Genomic DNA, 18,388 nt, shown 5'->3' on the forward strand with positions numbered 1-18,388 from the left:
ATTTCAAGAAAGCTGGGACAGTTTTCTTATATTTATCTTGGTCTTAGTACTAGGCATCTACTCCATGGAATGTAGCTGACCACTGCCTTTAAAAACAGCAATTATTGGTTTTATATAAGAAATCCATTTCAGATACTACTTGGTACAGATTTCACACTGAGGCACACAATATCAAGACCTCTGAGCACCACTTTCATCACAATAACAGAAGCTAAAGCTGATCAAAAGTGGAAAAAGCAGCAGCCTAAATAGTAACAGAGGGCTCTAAGGTAGGGATAGAAGTTAAACTCTGAAAACCTTAGTACTCACTTCTGAGCCAAAGTAACGAGGAACTTGACACACTGGTAACACCGACTGCTGTCCACATGGTTGCTGTGGTGCATCAAGGCTGTAAGGAAAAACAAGTGGATTAAAAAAAATAAAAATCAGATTTCTGTGTACCAACCAGGCTGAAAACATAATGAAGATGAAGCTAACATTTTAGCTTAGGTGGGGAAGTTATTTCTACAGATGTTAGCATGAGTATGTGTTAAACACACTACTGTATTGCTGGCAGTTTTGACTATTTCCGGAACTCTATTGGATTAAAAATAGATCAAAGTGAAAACGCAGTAATTCTTTCAAACATGGTACCTGAATTTTAAATAACCCTCTCCTAATGCAGTTTTCCTCTCCTATAATCCATTCTATATTAGATAATTGCTATGGTTACATGTATCTGAAGTTGAAAAAAACAAAAACCGTTCAAACCCACTATAAACAGATCAGACCACCAGCTTCTCCTGGATCAAAACTTGCTAAGCTAGAAGAATGTTTGGAGCTTCTTCACACAAACAAGCATAGCAAAATTCAGTCATGAGACTCTTCTATGGGAGATCCAGGCAAAACAACAATGTTCCTAGTCAGGAATTTTTCTATACAATGAATTCCCATGTAACAAAATTCTTTGGCTGAGAAGCAAATTTTCAAGGAGCTGCCACAACCAGATTTCCCACTCAGAACTCAGAAGTTGCTCTGTCCTTTTCACTCCACATCAAGGGATACTGCAGTGAAACCTCTAAAGAAGGCAAACAATTGCCAGGGACCTGCAAATTGCTGTGTTTTACCCTCAAAGCACAGCAGATAATTAACATCTCAGTACTGGCATACTGCAAGTTAAGCACAAACACCCGTGAGGGCCACAGAAAACTATTTGCTGGTTTCTTTCCTTGGAGTAAGACCAGTCAATGTGACTGATAGATCTTGGGCCACGTGCAGTGAAACTGGAAGCTGTTCAGTGCTGTTGCTAGGAGACAGCAAGGTAAAACTACAACATTCACTCCCAAAACTCACAGCAGTTCTTGTAAAATATGTATGATTTAATACCAAAACACAATAAGCCTTCAACATAATCTAATTGAATAATTGCATCTCTCCTCTGTAGAGGAAGAGCAAAAGGTCACATATTGCCCAAATTACAGAATAGGATCAGTTCAAATGGGACCACCTAGAAAAAAAGATAACCACTTAATCCCTGACACTACTTCATGTTACCTTCTCTTCTATCAGTCATACATGGAAATGAGTAAACAGAAGAGCACTGAGGCGTAAGAGAAAAAAACTAGATATCATTTCTCACTAAACCAGAATCCAAAATAAATTCAGGTAAAAGCCACAGTCTGAAGCAGCTCCTCATCCAGACAGCTATGAAAGAGATACCCAAGCTGCACTCGTTGATTACATGTGCTCTTTGAGCTCTATGTGGCTAATCTACATTTGTTACACACACAAAGCCTCTTCTGATTCACATGAAATAAGCTCTCATCATTCTGGGCCTTCTTTTATCAATTTTAAATGCTTTGGTAACTTTGCTTCAGTAAGGTCAAATGGAGATGCAACGCTTTTAATGAGAAGTAACAAACCAGCATGAATTATCAACATACAGGTCAGTAGGAGAGACAGTAACATTCACACACTGGCTTACTTGCCTATTAATCCATTTTCCGTTTCAAAAGCAAATTTGATGCGTTCTACTTGTAAGGGGTCTTCAATAACCTGGCATGAAAGAGAAAGGTCAATAGAAGTTACGCTTGATACCTGAGAATCTATACTATGAAATGCTTTTAATCACCTCAACATGAAAAACAGGAGACTTATGAAGTTTCATATAACACCAGATTATCAAGAGAGCAATTTAAAAAGTAATAAAAACCTCAAACTGAAGGATCAAAGATACCTGGATGTTAAAATTATCAATGCAGTCCTGTTTTTTTTCCATCATACAGCGATAAAAATTTGCTCCTGTACTTAAGTGTACAAGTCTTTACCATTCACCTACCAGTATCTCATGGAGTAACTGGAATATATTTTTCAATTCATGAGGTGGAGCAGTTTCCAGCTGAGTCTGCAAGTAAGAAATATAGAATTAGATAGTAAAACGTGTGGATGACAGAATTACTAGACTTTCTGAAAATTAGTTACTTTAAACAGCAGAAGTTAAACAACCACAAAAAAACACCTCAAATCCCGTGATTTGTACTGTTCTTCTGCAGACCCTAGCACCATTTTAACACCTAAGACACAGTATGACGAAAGCCTAGAAGAAACAATCTTGATCATCTCTACCTTGATGAAGTGTAGCACAGTAAAGGAGAAGTGCTCATTACAAAAGCAGCAGTACACCACCATCTCAATGACAACTGACAGGGATCCAGTTAGCTCTCGTAACGCATACATCACCTAACAAAAAGATAAACAATTTCAGACACAGCCATATAATTATTTTCAAGAGATGGATCATGTTTATAATAGAATGTTAGGTTTTTCCAGAAATGGTTGCTTTTTCTTTTCTTCCCAGCACCTGCATGGCCCAGTGAGCTGAACCTCTTCACGCACAGCACTCCACTCAGCTCCTGCTGCCCGCCTCTAAGGGTCTGAGTCAAGCATGACCCATTAAGTCACAGCGATCCAAGTTAGCACCTCCAACTAACATATGGTAACTGACTGCATGGACACTTGTAAAATACGTTCTTTGCTAACTTTGTAAACACTCATACTAGACCTTAAAGCTTAGGGATTTACTAGAGTAAGGTGTCAAGAAGAAACAAACCAAAGGTGCTTTCTTCTTTAGGCTCAAAATAAAACCCACATACTCCCAGCTGGCTGCTTTTTAACATTTAGTGCTTTTCACATAAAGATACTTCAAAGAACTAATGGCAGACAAGCCTTTAGGTTCAAGCAGGGTAGAATTTAGAACAGATACCTCCATTAAGTAAGGTTTTCCTTCAGACAGGAATAACAAGGCTTCCACTTCCCCATGGAGCGTCAAAAGTGGACCTGAAGTAGTTATGCTTAGAGGTGGACGCTGCTTAAAGAGACCAGGAGCTGTAACAGCAAATAGAAAAACAATCCAGCAATAAATCAGACTGTTCTATACACCTTGAAGACACTGCCGCTCATCTGGCATCCTGTCACGTCTAATGACGGTCACCTCAACTAGCCTGTATGGTACCACTCCAAATAAATTTTTTTTTTTTTTTTTTACACTAACGTGCCATTTACATTATTGACAACACTGGGAGATGAACCACTAAAAAAGCAAAGCAGGATGTTCATATTTACTATCAGGACTTTGAGTCTTAATTTCACTCCCACTGTTGCACATTCCAAACATTTATTATTCTTCTGTTACTTTACAGTGTTTGACTGCCCCCAACTCCAGAAACTTTAAACCTTTGAAAAAAACATCAAATGATTCTTTCAAAAAGAAAACTTCAAATGCTTCCTTCAGAGCACTGAAGATCTGAACTCATTTCTTTATTATGAGTATTTAGATATCTGTCTCTTGTAAAAAATATCCAGGAGAGCATTCTATTGCTTATTATTCAGTAGCTTGGTCCAAATATTCCCCTTAAAACTAGCAAAAGACATAACAAATGCAGGCAAAGTACAGCCTGGCAGGCTGCAAGTCTTTCCCAGACAAGTTGATTCATCCACATGAAGAAAGACCTTTTAGGCAAATGCGGCTGTGTGTGTTGGAGGGAAGGGCATAATAATGTTCATCTCAAGATTTTTTTTCCCCACCCAATGCCTGTAAATGCTGTTTGCTACAGCCTCTCAGTACTTGTACAGAAAAATAAAGAGTAATCAAAGGTACCTGCAAACCAGTGCCTTAAATCTGAAGTGATTTTATTTCTCCTTGCTGATGCCTAAGTTACTCCCATTTAAAGTAACCAAAATGAAATGTCACAGAAGGCAAAAATGCAATTCTTACCAACATTTCTTTGTGAGGAGACGTCAGAGTGCAAAACAAGTAGCGCCACAGTATTGTGAAGATATCCAAACTCACGTGCTTGTGCTGAACTCCATCTGCGGTTCTGTTTGAGCCAAAGGAGAGATTTAATTAAGTTTCAATTAATTGATTTAGTCAACTCCTGTTAAGTCAAAACAAAGCAACGTCCTTAACAGCCCACCTCTATGTTTCAAGACTTTGAATGCATTAAAAATTTTATTATCCCAAGAATGACACTCACTTCTGTCCATACAGACATTTCTCCACGTTAACTACTATGTTTTCTATGTTAACTACTATGCACACACGCAATCTTTAAGACCTGCATGAAGTTTGCAGAATAATCCATGGAAGAGTCTATTTTATCACATGAAAAGTATTTGCCCATAATGTAAGCATCTTAAACCCTGAATGACTACATAAGCTTTACCTGATTACTCTGACGATTAGGACCAAGGAGAAAGTTGATCATGTGCCTCAAAGCAGAGTGTCTGAGAAGAAGACTGCTAGCCCTTATGCCCTGCTGTTTAGACAATAATAAAAAGTTACATTCCTATCCAGGCGAAGAACTAGTGCTGTAAGGCACAAAAGAAAAACAGTGCTGAACACTGCACCTTCCCTTAAAAAGGTGTCTCGTTATATACAGCACATTATATAAAGTAGACCAGAACTGCCACATGCAAAATAACTGTCATATAAAAGAAAAAAGAATAGAGGGATAGAGAGAACTCATACTGGGGTAAACAGCACAGTTCAGTCGTTCATTCTGCTTCCTATACGACAAAAACTATCCCAGACCATTAATATGTTTTAGAGGAGACAAAGACCAAACAACCAAAAAAATCACCAAGAAACAACACCCCAACATTCAGAATCTGGACATCTCCAATAAGCATGCACTGCTTGTATATTTTTGGATGATTTTATCCTAAATCAGTGTTCAAAGCCACTTATTAAAAAGAAAAAAGCAACCCTGAAACAAAAATCAAATACTCTTCTAGAGGAATTCCACTGTGCTGTTGAAACCTTCTACTAAGATGGATGACTAGCTGTTTTACTACAGTTCGTTAAAATTAAAGTAACATGAAAAAATATAAATGGTTGCTTACCTTCTGCACAAAATTGTTGAATAGCAAAAAGTACTGAGCACAGTTTTTGCAGTTTTCAGGAACATCTTTATCCAGTAGAGCAAGTAGCACCTCCAGTAACTGATGTAGACTTTTTAACTGTGAAAACAATTAACTTGAATTTAAATGTTTGTCTCCTGCTTAAAATACAAGAATTCCTACGTTTTAAATTTTGGGTTTGATTAACAAAACGGTATGTATCATCAAATATGCTTGCTGTGATTAATATTAATAGTTAACATAGGACTGCAACCTTACCATTTTTAACTCTGAGTTAATGTACATATATTAAACAGGAAAGTAAGGAAAGCATTAGCATGCAGGTTAACTTGCTTAAAGAAACGGGACTCAGTGGTTACATAAGTGTGCAATATTCTTAAAGCGATTCAAATTACTCATCAGTCAAGTGGTAACTGATGTTTAAATGTTCCTGTCATTATAGTAATATAAAATAAACCGGATTAGAAGTAAATCATAACTCAGTATCTCAGGCTAACATAGCACCACATTCACATATGCAGAAAGCAATTTTAGTGTTTACTTTACATCAAAGCACATGAAAGGCATTAGGATATTATTACATCTTAGTTAACAGATAGCAACTAACAGCCAAGAGGAAGTAACCAGAAGCTCTCAAGCTATACTGTAAGTGTTCATCTCCCTACTATCCTACTCAACTTGGAGGACTTTATAGCAATCTTTCCTTAAAGCTCTAAATAAGAAAAACTTTATCACAGCCTGTACAACAGCGGTGCCTAAAATCTGATGCAAGAAAATTACTTCAGACTAAACAAGACTTGGACACTCAAAAGTCCCCACTGAGAGCTCAGTCAGTAATGTTTTCTGTCGTCTACTATATTTCTTTGCATTCTTTATACAAATGGTCAGGTGTCCCAAGGGCAACAGATGAATCTCAAGCTTTTTTTTTTTTTTTTTTTTTTTTTTTTTTTACAAGTGACCCCTTTTCACATGTTTCCTGCTGGGTTTTCCTACAATGCTAAAATGAGCCAAATAGAACAACGCTACACTTCCCAAACTTACTTGCCAAGATTTTCTAACAGAAAATTAAACCTTTGAATAATAACCATAGTTCTAATCTCTCCTTGGAACAAGGTGCCCAGTTACTACTGCTATGGGCTTCTGACTGAGTGAGGAAGGAGAAGTTAAAAATTAAAGCTGATTTCTAGGATCTCTGAGTTACAGAAAAAGAATAAATTTCATGAAAACAGTTTCCAAACTTTCAAACAGAATGTGATGTCAGTTTATAAAACAAGCTGAAGTGAGGCAGAATTGTTTACACCTTCAAACTTAAATTCTAAGAATAACAGCAGCATATTACCTTACAGGGTAGGGACAAACAAGAATTAACTTATTCAAGAAAGAGCTACAAGCCTGTCAAGTGTGTGAGCCTTCCACCTTGTCATTTACAAAGTCATATAGCATTGCCTTCAAGTGGAAGCAAGAGCTGAGGTAGAGACAATCAACAGCATCACTGGTGGGGAGGTGTCACTAACCTTCTCTTGATAAAGCAAGGCACTGTCGAGAGTTTTTTCGAGAACAGTGGCTACAGCAACTCGCACCTCTCTCACACTGCATTCCAGGAGGAAAGTTCTGGAAAATAAAAGGTGAAGATGCAAAGGGAACTGAAATCAACGTGTACATTCAATTGCTATGGTTAAGCATGGTATTTATCATTTAAAAAGGATAACAGTTCAAATACTCCTGGATCATACTTCTGTGGATAAGCTTTAACTTATTTTCCTATACTCCCGTTTGTCACAACTAAAACCTATAATACTACTATATAATTACTTTCAAAGAACAAAAAATCTAAAACCAAGAGGTACCATATCTAAGAGGTACCATATGATCCTGTCTTTCAGTGAAACTTCAGAGATACTTTTCTTTAGATTGACACATCCCTCTCTTTTATCAGTTTTCCAAGAGTTTGACATAGGAGTTTTGAAAACACCTATTAGCTGATCTTGATGGTGAGAAAAACGTTGTAGTTTGTGATATGTCAGATATGTATTTAACTTATCTTACCCCAATTCACCACATTCTCCTTTCCCTCTATTTGCAGGAGTGACTAGACACACACACTCCACGGCACTCCTCTGAATTAAACACCTGCATCCTTCACATACACTGCACCATTTTATTAGATTTTCAGAATCACTGAAAAAGCTGGACAGAGGAAAATACTAGACATAAAAACCTAAGCGATAATTTAGAGTGCCTGTTTAAAGAATGCACACAGTCAACTCCTTGGCAATGCACCAGTGTAGGCCAGATCATGTTATTATGAAGCTTCATCCATACACAAGACACAAAACACCACACAAGTCTGAATTACCAGTACTTACTTCACAAGCTCCCGTCCCTCTGTCCCAACGAAATATTCAACTAACCACTGACATGCATCAATGCTTTTGGAGAGCAGTGCATCTATGGTTGCAATCCACTCTTCCGTATCAGCCCTTTAAAAAAAAAAGGGGAACAAAACCAGGGGTAGTAATGAAAATCACCTCCAAAACCTAAGCAATGTTTCATATTATGTATTCCTTTTTGGTAAACCAGAAGTGGCTTTCCCACAGTCAGCTCTTACCTGAGTTTCTTCTTGGTTCGGAGATAGGTTTGGAAGAGGAATTGGACTGCCAGCTGTAAGCTCACCTTTGCCATGCATGGATAATAAGGATGTTTTACCTTAGTCTGAAAGAAACATTAAATTTACTCCAGAGCATAACTATGCCTGCAGCACTTATGCCATCTCCTATATATACATGAACATGTTCTATTCAAGTAATTGGCTTCATTTGGAAAACAAAGCAAACCATATTCTTCTGTGCTAAAACCAGTCTCCAGTGCTGACTATGCTAATCTGACATATGCTAAAACAGGAACAAACTTACTGTAAGGCCCACTAAGTCTGTAGATTTCATAAATTTAATAAATGATGGTTTGTTTATTAATCAATAACTATATTCAGAAAAACTTTAGTAGACTAAACTGTATTGAAACAAGTGAAGGTCTATCAACTTCGAGCTGACTAACACTGGTTTTTGGATATTCGATACAGAGGGGAATTTCTGTCCCTCTAGAGCTTAGTTTGCATCAATTTAAAAAAGTATTATTTCATAAATTTTACTATGCATTTACACAATGGCATTTTCCCACTTCTGTAACAAGAGGCTGGAGTCAGCTTTGAGACAGATGCTATCAAAGTGAAGAATTATAGGTGTCAAGGAATTTCTCAGCTGGAAAAGCAAAGTCACAAAATATTTCTCGTTTTCTTCTTGTCATGGCTCTTCTGTGGCCCTGTCTACCCAATATTTTCCCAAGTACTCCAAGATTAAAATCTAGTTACTTACAGCATTCAGTGAAGCTAATGATAGAACAAAACTGAAGTAGTCACTACTGTATACATCTCTATTCTTCATAAATTTCAGGTTTTCGTCTCTCACCATCTGTAGAATTTTTTTTTGAAGTAAAAGAACGCAAAAAAAAGAAATTAAAACAATGCCAAAGAACATTTCTCTAATGCTTCATCTTACCCATAAGATATGTGTGGTGTCTAAAAACCAGTATCAGACCTATTCTGTTAATACTACTGTTCTGTTATCACTGCTTCGGTGGAGGGCAAAACCACATGGGAAGCTTAGATTCATATAAACCAGTGATTTTCTTCAAAGGACATTGCAAAACACAGGATAACTGACAGACTTAATCACTGGACCATTATGGGAAAGGAAAAGGAAGAAGCTGCTGCTAAATTCCATTTTTTTGCTTGCTTTTAACAAAATACCCCCCAAAAATACTTCAAATCTGAAAGCCTTGCTTAGCAAATTTACACGTACCACGGTATGCCAGTGATGTACTAACATGCCAAGACCCCCATCAAACAAGATCAACAAAAATCAAACAAGATTTTGCTGAAAGACTCTCAATAAATTTGAGCCAAGTTATGTTTATTGTAGTAACACAACCCCAGATACTGGAATGCCTAAAGTGAGTACCAGTGCCCTGGTACAGGTGGAGGGCCGTATATAGCCGGCACAGTTTACTCGGTGTAACATTGGCATTCCTGCACCCAGATCAGCAGGGTGGTCTGTGCTCAGAAGGCCAAATACATGCAAGATTGCACCCCCACCACACCTGCAGGCCTGCAGACACAGACCTTCCTCCTCTCACTGCTCTGTTAGTGCCATCACACCTCCGTTATCAGCTCTGACTTGTAGTGCTGTCTTCAATATCTTTGTTCTCCCATTGGAGAACACAGAGAGGATTACGTAAGCTAACAGACAGAATTAGCTGGCTGTGGTTTCTCTTAGTTTTCCTCCCTTTTACATTGCTGTGAAACTTGAGAACTAGAGGATAACTAATTTGTGAATTCTCCATTCTTCTTCAAACATACTTTAAATGAAGCATCTTCTCTGCTCTCATCTCTCCCTGTCTGCATGCTAACTGCTGCTGCATCTTATGTTTGACTACTTTGCCTGCAGTTTTTTCAAAGCAAGGAATGATTGGTCAATATTGTGAAAAGGGACAGCAAAATGTACAGTAACGTATCACTGAACAGCTTGTTAAGAATTTCATATTAGAATCTAGAGTTACTTTCTAGCTTTGTTTTCAATAACTGAATTACTTCAAGGCCACCTTCAAAATTGTCATCTTCTTCCTATGAGCTTAAGTTTTGTATGAATAGCATTTATTTGCAACTTGCAGAGTTCTCTACCTGATATATCCGTACAGGCATTTTCTCTACAAAAAGCCCCTTTTTTTCTCCTTTCCGAACCAGCTTGGTTAAGATGGATAGGCGATCACTGTTGGGCCTGTGAGGTCGAGGTGATGACTGGGGTGAAATTTCTGGTGAAGATGGAGCAGATCTAAAATATATAGAAGCTCAAGGTCAATAATGAAATTCTATGACAAATCTGCAGTTCAAGTTTTAAAATAACAATAGAGCCAGTATCATCTTAAAGCAAATTCAGATGACAGTCTAAGTAATTTATGAGGCTGTCAGTCAGCCTGAATTTCTTATTCCAATGGTGACAGGAGTATGGAAGAGGAACTTATAAAACCAATAAAAGAATATTCAATTAAGCAGCTTAAAGAAAACCAGAAGGATTGGTACACTCCTGTGTTGAACAAGAATTATTCAATTCCTTAGCTCTGGAGATAGGGTCTAGACATCAATATAGGATAAGTCTTTACAGACACAAGAGAAACTTACAAGGAGAGGTCCTCAGCTTCCTGACGCACAACACTCACTCGACTTTTCTTTGGTAAGACTGGAGAGTTCTGATCAGACACTCTCTGGTAAAACAGCATATAGGCATTCCAGTACCGCCGACGTACATCAGGGTAAGGATTAGCTGATGAGAGAAAAGGCATTCAACAGAAGCCTTTGAAGGTTTAGCACCCTCTTCACTCCTACAGGGGAATGAAACTGGGTGTGCGAGCAATACAGACTGTGCCGTACGAAGTTATTTCTCAGATCAAAGCATCAGTCTATGTTAGTGAATAATAAAAAACAGTGCACACACAAAGAGCATATGTATTTTAAAAAGATAACTATTAGAATTACAAAGTAAGTGAATAATGGTGGAAATACGTTTGGAATTAATTCCTTAAAGCACTGCAAAGTTCAACTATACAATCCCACACCATGTTCTACACGCATTTTGACTAGCCTAAAATAAGGCCTGTTTTGTGTTTTCTTTAAACCATTTTTAATAACATGCCATTTTACTTCTGAATCTCCTCTGCTATTCAGTTCACAAAGAGCTGAACAACAGTGAATATGGTTCAATATTTTAGGCCATAGCAGAACATATTAGGACATAACAAGTGATGTCCTTCAGTAAATCAGAAAACAAGTTTGGGAAGGATTATTAGATCATGTCACTCTAAGTAGATATAATCAACTTAGCTCTATTGAGAACTAATATGAAACAAAGCTACTGTAAATTCATCTTCACTTCTGCTTACACTGATCATAGACTTTAGGTCTGTACTCTCCACCAAAACATTCATATTCCAAGGTTTCATCAGTTAACTCAAATTCTTCAACAACGGTGTCATTGAATTTATACCACTTTCCTTTTCCACATCCTCTGTAATAAAAAAAGAACAGAAACAGAACAGAAGCAATATTATTTGATTGTCTAGCAAAAAAACAAACCACCCCAAATACCCTAGCAATGAGAACCTTGAACTCACATTTGTTTTGACAAGAAATAGAAAGCTTAACTCAATGATAAAATTGGATTCCAAAAACCAATTGATTAAAAAACAACAGAAGCACATCACCCACAAGTAAGTGTCACAGGAAGTCCTCATTGCAATACAAGGCACATAACAATTCCTGATATTTTGATAATGTGGACAACTCTGCTAGGTGTTAAGAAAGACCAGTGCTTCCAAAAGAGCTCTGAATGGCTCACTATACCTTCCCAAAACAAGTAGTCTTTAGACTGCTCTCAAAGCCATTATGCGAGTCTTCTTGGACATTACCTCCTGTCCTTTATAAAAGAGTAGTAATGCCCTGCATGTGCCTGGCCACTGTGAACAATCACACCAACAAGCTCATAGTTTTCTGTAGGTGCAACTTTCTTCCTTGGGGAGCCTCCGCTTCCTTGATCCGCATTTCTACCATTGTCCCCCACTTCCGAAGACGAATCCTGACGAGCCATCCCTGACACAGTGTAAGGCTCCATGTTTAGCATCCAGGGAAACTGTGAAGAGATATTTTAGATTAAACAGAGATTTTGACATGCACTTGCTTAATGTAATTTTTTTTTTTAAGAGTTGTATTAATACTCCCATATTGGAAGTGCTAAGGGAAAGCATGGTAGTACAACTTTTAATCCTTATGACACAGAAGTTAAGATGTCTTTGCAGAGGCTTTTGCTTTCTGAAAGTACTCTGAGAATGCTGCAGGCAAAGTTTGTAGAAGTACTTATTTTCTGTACCGTGATCATATTGTAAGCGTTCTACATATTCAAGAGTCCAGCATTGAAATGTGGAGGAAAGAAGGGAATATGAATAGGAAGGGTGAGTGCACCCCACTCCACTGAGTGGAAGGGATGGTGGGAATGGGGAGCATAACCAATAGTTTTCTTACCCTTATTTGTTCATCATATTTAATAGAACGACCGCTCTCCCAGTCAAAGCCAAATCTCATCAGGTGAATCACCAAAAGGCTTGGTAAGACCTTAATGCATGTGCGCTTCACTGTAGTCCTCTTAAAGAGACAAAAGAATATCACCTCTACCTATATAGCTCAAGCAAGCTCTAACATTTTTCTATAGAAGCCTGATTCCAACCATCTTGAACTGATGCACAATACAGCTACTGAAGGTAGGATGACCATAGGATGACTGTTAACACCTACAGACAGGGTACTGTGGCAGTTATGTTTGTGCAGTGGTCTGGTACATTACAAAACATTGTACCATCCTGCCATCCCTCTAAATGTTTAGTCCACAGTATGAGTTACAAGAAACGAAGAAAGCTATTTACATGGAATTTGGATTTAACTTTTTAATTAAAAAGAGTAAGTTGTATTTAAATACGGCTTCATGTGACCGTGCAATGCTTAAGAAAACATCAAGCTACAGCTGAATACTGTTACATACATTAAAAACAATACCTTTTCTTTGCATTTTTCACAGTAGTATGCATTACTTCCTTCCAAAACTTCTCCTCTAACAAATTGATCCAACGATATTTCTAAACTTTGACATGAAGTCACACCTAAGTTGAGAGCCATGAAGGCTTCCTCACGCTCATACCTAAAGTAAAGAAGAAAAATGGTAAAGACATTGACAGAGAAGAGCCTATGTGAAGCGCATTAACAAGACATGCGTAGGAAATACTGTGTTTGCCCAGTAGCTATCAACAGCAACGATGCTTACAGTCAAAGGCATATTACTTTTTGTGCTATTTTGACCTACATATTGTAATAGTTATGGCAGCACACAACAAGTTACCTAATGCACTAAAATTAACATTACCTGTGAGGACAGTCCTTGCAGATCTTCTGATCAGAAAAGATACCTTGAAAAGTATTCTTAAATATTTGGTCTCTTCCTATTTTCTGTTGAAGATAAAAAATTAGACATCAGTTATATATATCTATTCAGAATAAAAGACCAAGTATACAGCATGAAATTTAAGCCTCTGAATATTACTTAGATCACAAAATAGTCAAGTGGTTCTCTGCCTTCTTTTCCAAAGAAAAAAAATGACTGACAGAAATGAATAGACTTGACTACCAAGAGAAACATGTAAACAAGGAAAGAAACCTGAGGTTTTTACCTTGAGGTACTCATCCATTTGATCTATAAGACTGGTAAAGAACTCGTAAGCATCCTGTTGCTCTCGAACATAAAGTTCCTTATTCCACATCTTGAAGATCTATATCAAGTATAAAGAGGTAGCAGTTCCATATAAATATTAAAAAAAACTTCACCGATAAGCGTTATTTCTACATATTGACTTTTTGAGGTAGAACTTTATCCCTAGAAATTCTGCAATGAGAAAAGGGTAAAAAAAAGTTTAAGTAGGAAAGTATATATTCTAAACAAAAATAATACCTTCCAGAAGTTCTCAGGTACATAATACTGTAGCTTGCTTTCCATCAAGTGACCAAAAAGAGACTGAACTTGATAGAACACATTGTCATCTGGATTGTCTGTATCATCATCAATGGAAAGCAGGGCCTGGGAAGAAACAAATAACTTTACTAACTTTGCCAAGAACTAATACTTCTAATATTCTACTCCTGCTCGTACTAATATTCTCCTAATAATACCAATACTAGGTTTTCATGACACAGCATGACAAGTTAAAAGCGATCATTTGTGTGAGTGTATATGTGCTATGTATATGCACTATATATATTTATACATAGACACTATGTATATACACACTTCTTTCTTTAAGGAAAAAGAAGAATTCATGTTACAAATAGGGTGAAATGAACTTGCAGCTCAGTTGACAGTTAATTTTGAAAAAAGGACTTTACAGGACACTGAACCAATCACCTCTGGGAGACCAGGTTGCATATATAGCTGCTGGAAGACGGCATTCATGTAACAAGTAGCACCACCATTCTTCAGTCCCACAAATCCTGAAATGGAGCGACTATCCACTGGGGGAAGATACTAGAATGAGAAACATTTTTTGTCTTAGTTACAGGACACGTGAGACTCCAACATTATCTCTTTTTATAATCACCTTTATAAAATACTGTTGTGCTATTTTATGGAAAACCAGGAAAATTCTGAAATATCACAAGAGCTGTATTTGCTCATTTATACAGTTAATATTCAGCATAAAACTGAAAAAGCAGCCTAAAACATATCTAAATGAAATTGGTGATAGTTAGGCAACACTTCTTTCTTATACAGATAATTGACAAAGACTCACAAGAGTATTTGCTTCTCAGAAAGATCAACTGGGTCTTCATTTACTCGTCTGCTTTTTTGTAATTTTAAATTGAAGACCGTGTTCAGTAGATCATACAGTACTAATGCTATCACGCTAATGCAAATTAAAAAAAAGGCTTCTTGCTTACGTCAAACTCCTTGGTAAGTGCAGGGTCACACTGGTGATGCATAGAAAGCAGCTCTTTTGTAATAAGCTGAAGATTGGAAGGTGAGCTATCAGCCAGCATTACCAACACTTCATAGGCAGCTAATCGGCTATCTGCTGTACTGCACCTAAAAAGCAAACCACAGTTGAGATCTATTTTTAAAGATTACTCAATTATTTCTAATTCTAGAAAGCCATATTACTCAGAACAAGTGACAATTGTTCCAAAGGACTAGTTTAAATGCTAAAAAAAACTCCTCAGAGACTGCAGAGTGTTTTCTTCCTTCTTCTTTCTTGGGGAGGCAGAGGGGAAGGAAAGCAATCAGAGGATGAGCAGCCCCAGAAACACTCCTTTAAATAAGCCTTTCTTACTGACATGAAGATGTCTGTGCTTAACATTCAGTAGCAAGGAAGCAAGGTGCCCAAAAAAGAAGACAGTTTGTTCCACCTCTGAGGACTAACAATCAGATTCTCTCTATTACTGTAACACTGGTGGAGACAAAATGACTCACGTACACTGAGATGAGCTTTGGAAGAGCTAGACCAGACAGCTTCCTTGCTTGGAAGTGGCGACCTTAGACCTACAGTGTGCCAAGCCAGTAGAAAACACTTTTACTTAACTCTTCAATGGATCAAGCACACTAGCCCTTTCTTCTGAAGGCCGAAGAAAAGACTTTATTTAAGCAAACGAGAGAATGCTTGAGATGAACAGCAATGGAACAATACATTAAGGTATAGTTAATAAAATGTAGTTATAGTTAATAAAAATGCCAGTTACTTACATGAAACTTTAAAAACCTATTAAAGATACCAAGAACATGCAGCTTACAAAAAAACACTATTTGGACACTTATGTAGGAAATGTATAAATTGGGAAGGTATGCTCTGGAGAAAGCTCCGACATTGGTATGAACTCCATGTATCTACAGCCCCAGTGTGACATTTACATTCATGAGTACTTGGACAAAACCCATGGCAAACAAAAAAAGCAATTTTTACTTTGGATGAAAGTCTTGTTGACTGATTGCAGCACTGCCTGCCGGGGAATGGCTGTTCAGAATAATCCTGGACGCTCTGAAGAGGAAGTCATCCAACAACGGCTTAATCAAAGATGAACCTGTAACACAGTAATCCACATCTACTGTTGAACACATTACATACTGAACTGCCAATGCTATTCCTTTCAGCTCTGTCACTTCTAATGATATATTATTATATCTTCTACTTATATCTTCTACACATTTCCTACGTAATTTTTAACACTGTGCAGAATTCATGCTGGTCTAGCCACTTTAGAATGAAAAAGGAATACTTACCAACCATTTCCTTCTCTGCTCCACAAAGTGAAAGGAGAGTCTTGATGAGCCTTAAGTGTCCTGCTAACAAGATGTTATCAGCCTCGCTGGTCTCACACTCAGCTGTGCGATTGGGTTCAAAGTTGTCTAGCCAGGTGATCTCATCCTCTAACATGGCAGCCGGGCTTATCTTTAGCTGCTCCATTTCTGATGCTACAAGATAAAAAGGGACACCCCCACAAAAAAAAAAAAATCAGCAGTTCTATGTATGTATAAGTGTAGAATTTAAATACAAAGGTCTCAAACAAGAGTAGACAGCTTTTGAACTGGACTTCCACTCATGTGCTGCTATGTTACCGACTAGGAAAGAATCAATGAGAGAATTTCCCAGGAAAGGGAATAGATTCTTGGAAAGGTTTCTTGAATTAGGTCAAACTGACTTCTGAGAGGGTACAGGCAGTGTGGAGCGGTAATATGTTTATATATATATTCTCCTTATGGGGAAGGTGCTGCAGAGATTGATTTACTCTGCAAGCTGAGTATACAGGTAGGTATTTCATAGCTCCTCATGGGGGAAACTGACATAAATATAATACCTAACTTAAGGCTCTTGATTATCTTACTATAATTTTTCATCTCTGAACTTCCATCTGAAAGCCTAACAGATGGTCTAATTTCCCCTCACAATATGTAAAAAGTGCACCTTCTGCAAAGGAACTCATTTCACTTTCCAAGAGGAGTAATTGCCTTGCAGTTACCGAACACCGAGAATGGCCCGCGTCAGGCATTAACAACACAGAATGGCCAGCACACTGGCAAGTCACAACAAAGTTAATCCTCATAAAGTCTACATTCTGCATCTTGTCAACAGAAGGAAGACATGTCTAGAAGCTGCAATCTGAACAGCATGTTTGTCTGGGCAGTAACCTAAATGTACTTACATGTCAGGTCATCCAATAACTGACATCTCAGGTCAAAGTATTCTGTACACTGGGACAAAAGTCTAGAAAAGATACAAATAAAAGAATATTTTAGAAAAAAGTTTCTAATTTTAGTTTAAGCAGTTACCTTTAAGGCCCACGTGCTCTGTCCATCTAATCCAAGCATTGTAGCTGTCTCAGTAGTGCTTCTTTATGCATGTGCTGCAGCTTTAAAACAATTGCTTCTGATTTATTTATTTTTGGAGTAACATTTAACATTGCTTTCTTCCCTCACCTCATAACAGTTAGATATCAAATGGTAACACCAACATATTTTAGCTTCACAGTTACTCCTCTACTCAGATTCTTCTAGAAATTCTTCTAGACAGGTATAATCAGTAGTCTTTGGCCAGTCAGGGACATGTCAACAGGACTTGAGTCTTTGCAGGTATAATGGTTAACAAACAAGAAAACAGGTGAGGTTGGTTGTTCAGACATTATTGAAAAAGCTGGGCCCTTCTGCATCAATTTCTGTTCTGGATCTATACAACGCTATCAAAAAAAATTCCATGTTACTGTCATACATCCCATCACCTCTTCACCTCATTCAGGACTCTGGCCTCATTTTGACTACCACAAGAAAATCCTAGAAAGAGAATGCCTATTTAGCAACTACAGCCTCCAGGACGTTAAAGAAAAACAAACTGTATGAGTTCACAGAGGAAGAGCTGTACATTAAAAATCCAGCTTTACTTCCCTCCAATTTACATACTTCCTGAACTTTCTGGGGTATGACAGGCATGTCTACTTTTCAGAGAATTGCAAAAACAAAGTCCTATTCACTTACACCTCAGAGCTTCCAAAGCACTACTGATTTAAAAAAGCAATAGGTTTCCTTCCTCAGTAAACACACATCTGCCTTACCTCTGGTTAATTCCTCTCATGATGCTGGTTGGTGACCAAAGAGGCAGCTGGGCACTGAGAATCACACTCAGGAGAAACTGGTTTGGCTTCTGTACATCTGGGTGAGTTGACGTGTCAGTCTGACTAAGGGTGTACAACTGGTCACAGGCAACACGACGAATCTGAAAAAGTATCATTGTCAAACACTAGACCTTACTCAAAGGCTGCCAAAAATACACTTGTTTGGTTAGAAATCTGACAAAACCCAGACAC

The 18,388-nt window shown here is 37.7% G+C and overlaps 1 protein-coding gene across 2 annotated transcripts in view; it reads right to left on the bottom strand.

Moving 5' to 3' along the window:
- USP24 (ubiquitin specific peptidase 24) overlaps window positions 1–18,388 on the bottom strand; it is a 61,131-nt gene that overhangs the window by 4,566 nt on the left and 38,177 nt on the right. For both annotated transcript variants that reach the window (XM_040565258.1, XM_040565257.1), the window contains 27 exons: window positions 18,137–18,297; window positions 17,234–17,295; window positions 16,314–16,505; window positions 15,997–16,114; window positions 14,981–15,125; window positions 14,448–14,567; window positions 13,998–14,123; window positions 13,720–13,818; window positions 13,416–13,498; window positions 13,052–13,193; window positions 12,524–12,643; window positions 11,914–12,134; window positions 11,389–11,513; window positions 10,631–10,772; window positions 10,133–10,283; window positions 8,769–8,864; window positions 8,006–8,109; window positions 7,764–7,877; window positions 6,912–7,008; window positions 5,380–5,496; window positions 4,701–4,793; window positions 4,253–4,355; window positions 3,242–3,363; window positions 2,605–2,718; window positions 2,318–2,383; window positions 1,968–2,034; window positions 310–388 (listed from right to left, as the gene is read on the bottom strand). In XM_040565258.1, coding sequence (XP_040421192.1) covers window positions 310–388; window positions 1,968–2,034; window positions 2,318–2,383; window positions 2,605–2,718; window positions 3,242–3,363; window positions 4,253–4,355; window positions 4,701–4,793; window positions 5,380–5,496; window positions 6,912–7,008; window positions 7,764–7,877; window positions 8,006–8,109; window positions 8,769–8,864; window positions 10,133–10,283; window positions 10,631–10,772; window positions 11,389–11,513; window positions 11,914–12,134; window positions 12,524–12,643; window positions 13,052–13,193; window positions 13,416–13,498; window positions 13,720–13,818; window positions 13,998–14,123; window positions 14,448–14,567; window positions 14,981–15,125; window positions 15,997–16,114; window positions 16,314–16,505; window positions 17,234–17,295; window positions 18,137–18,297 — 3,179 coding nt within the window. The remainder of the gene's footprint in view (window positions 1–309; window positions 389–1,967; window positions 2,035–2,317; window positions 2,384–2,604; window positions 2,719–3,241; window positions 3,364–4,252; window positions 4,356–4,700; window positions 4,794–5,379; window positions 5,497–6,911; window positions 7,009–7,763; window positions 7,878–8,005; window positions 8,110–8,768; window positions 8,865–10,132; window positions 10,284–10,630; window positions 10,773–11,388; window positions 11,514–11,913; window positions 12,135–12,523; window positions 12,644–13,051; window positions 13,194–13,415; window positions 13,499–13,719; window positions 13,819–13,997; window positions 14,124–14,447; window positions 14,568–14,980; window positions 15,126–15,996; window positions 16,115–16,313; window positions 16,506–17,233; window positions 17,296–18,136; window positions 18,298–18,388) is intronic.

Source organism: Cygnus olor, chromosome 8 (assembly GCF_009769625.2).
Source record: "Cygnus olor isolate bCygOlo1 chromosome 8, bCygOlo1.pri.v2, whole genome shotgun sequence".
NCBI classification, from domain to species: domain Eukaryota; kingdom Metazoa; phylum Chordata; class Aves; order Anseriformes; family Anatidae; genus Cygnus; species Cygnus olor.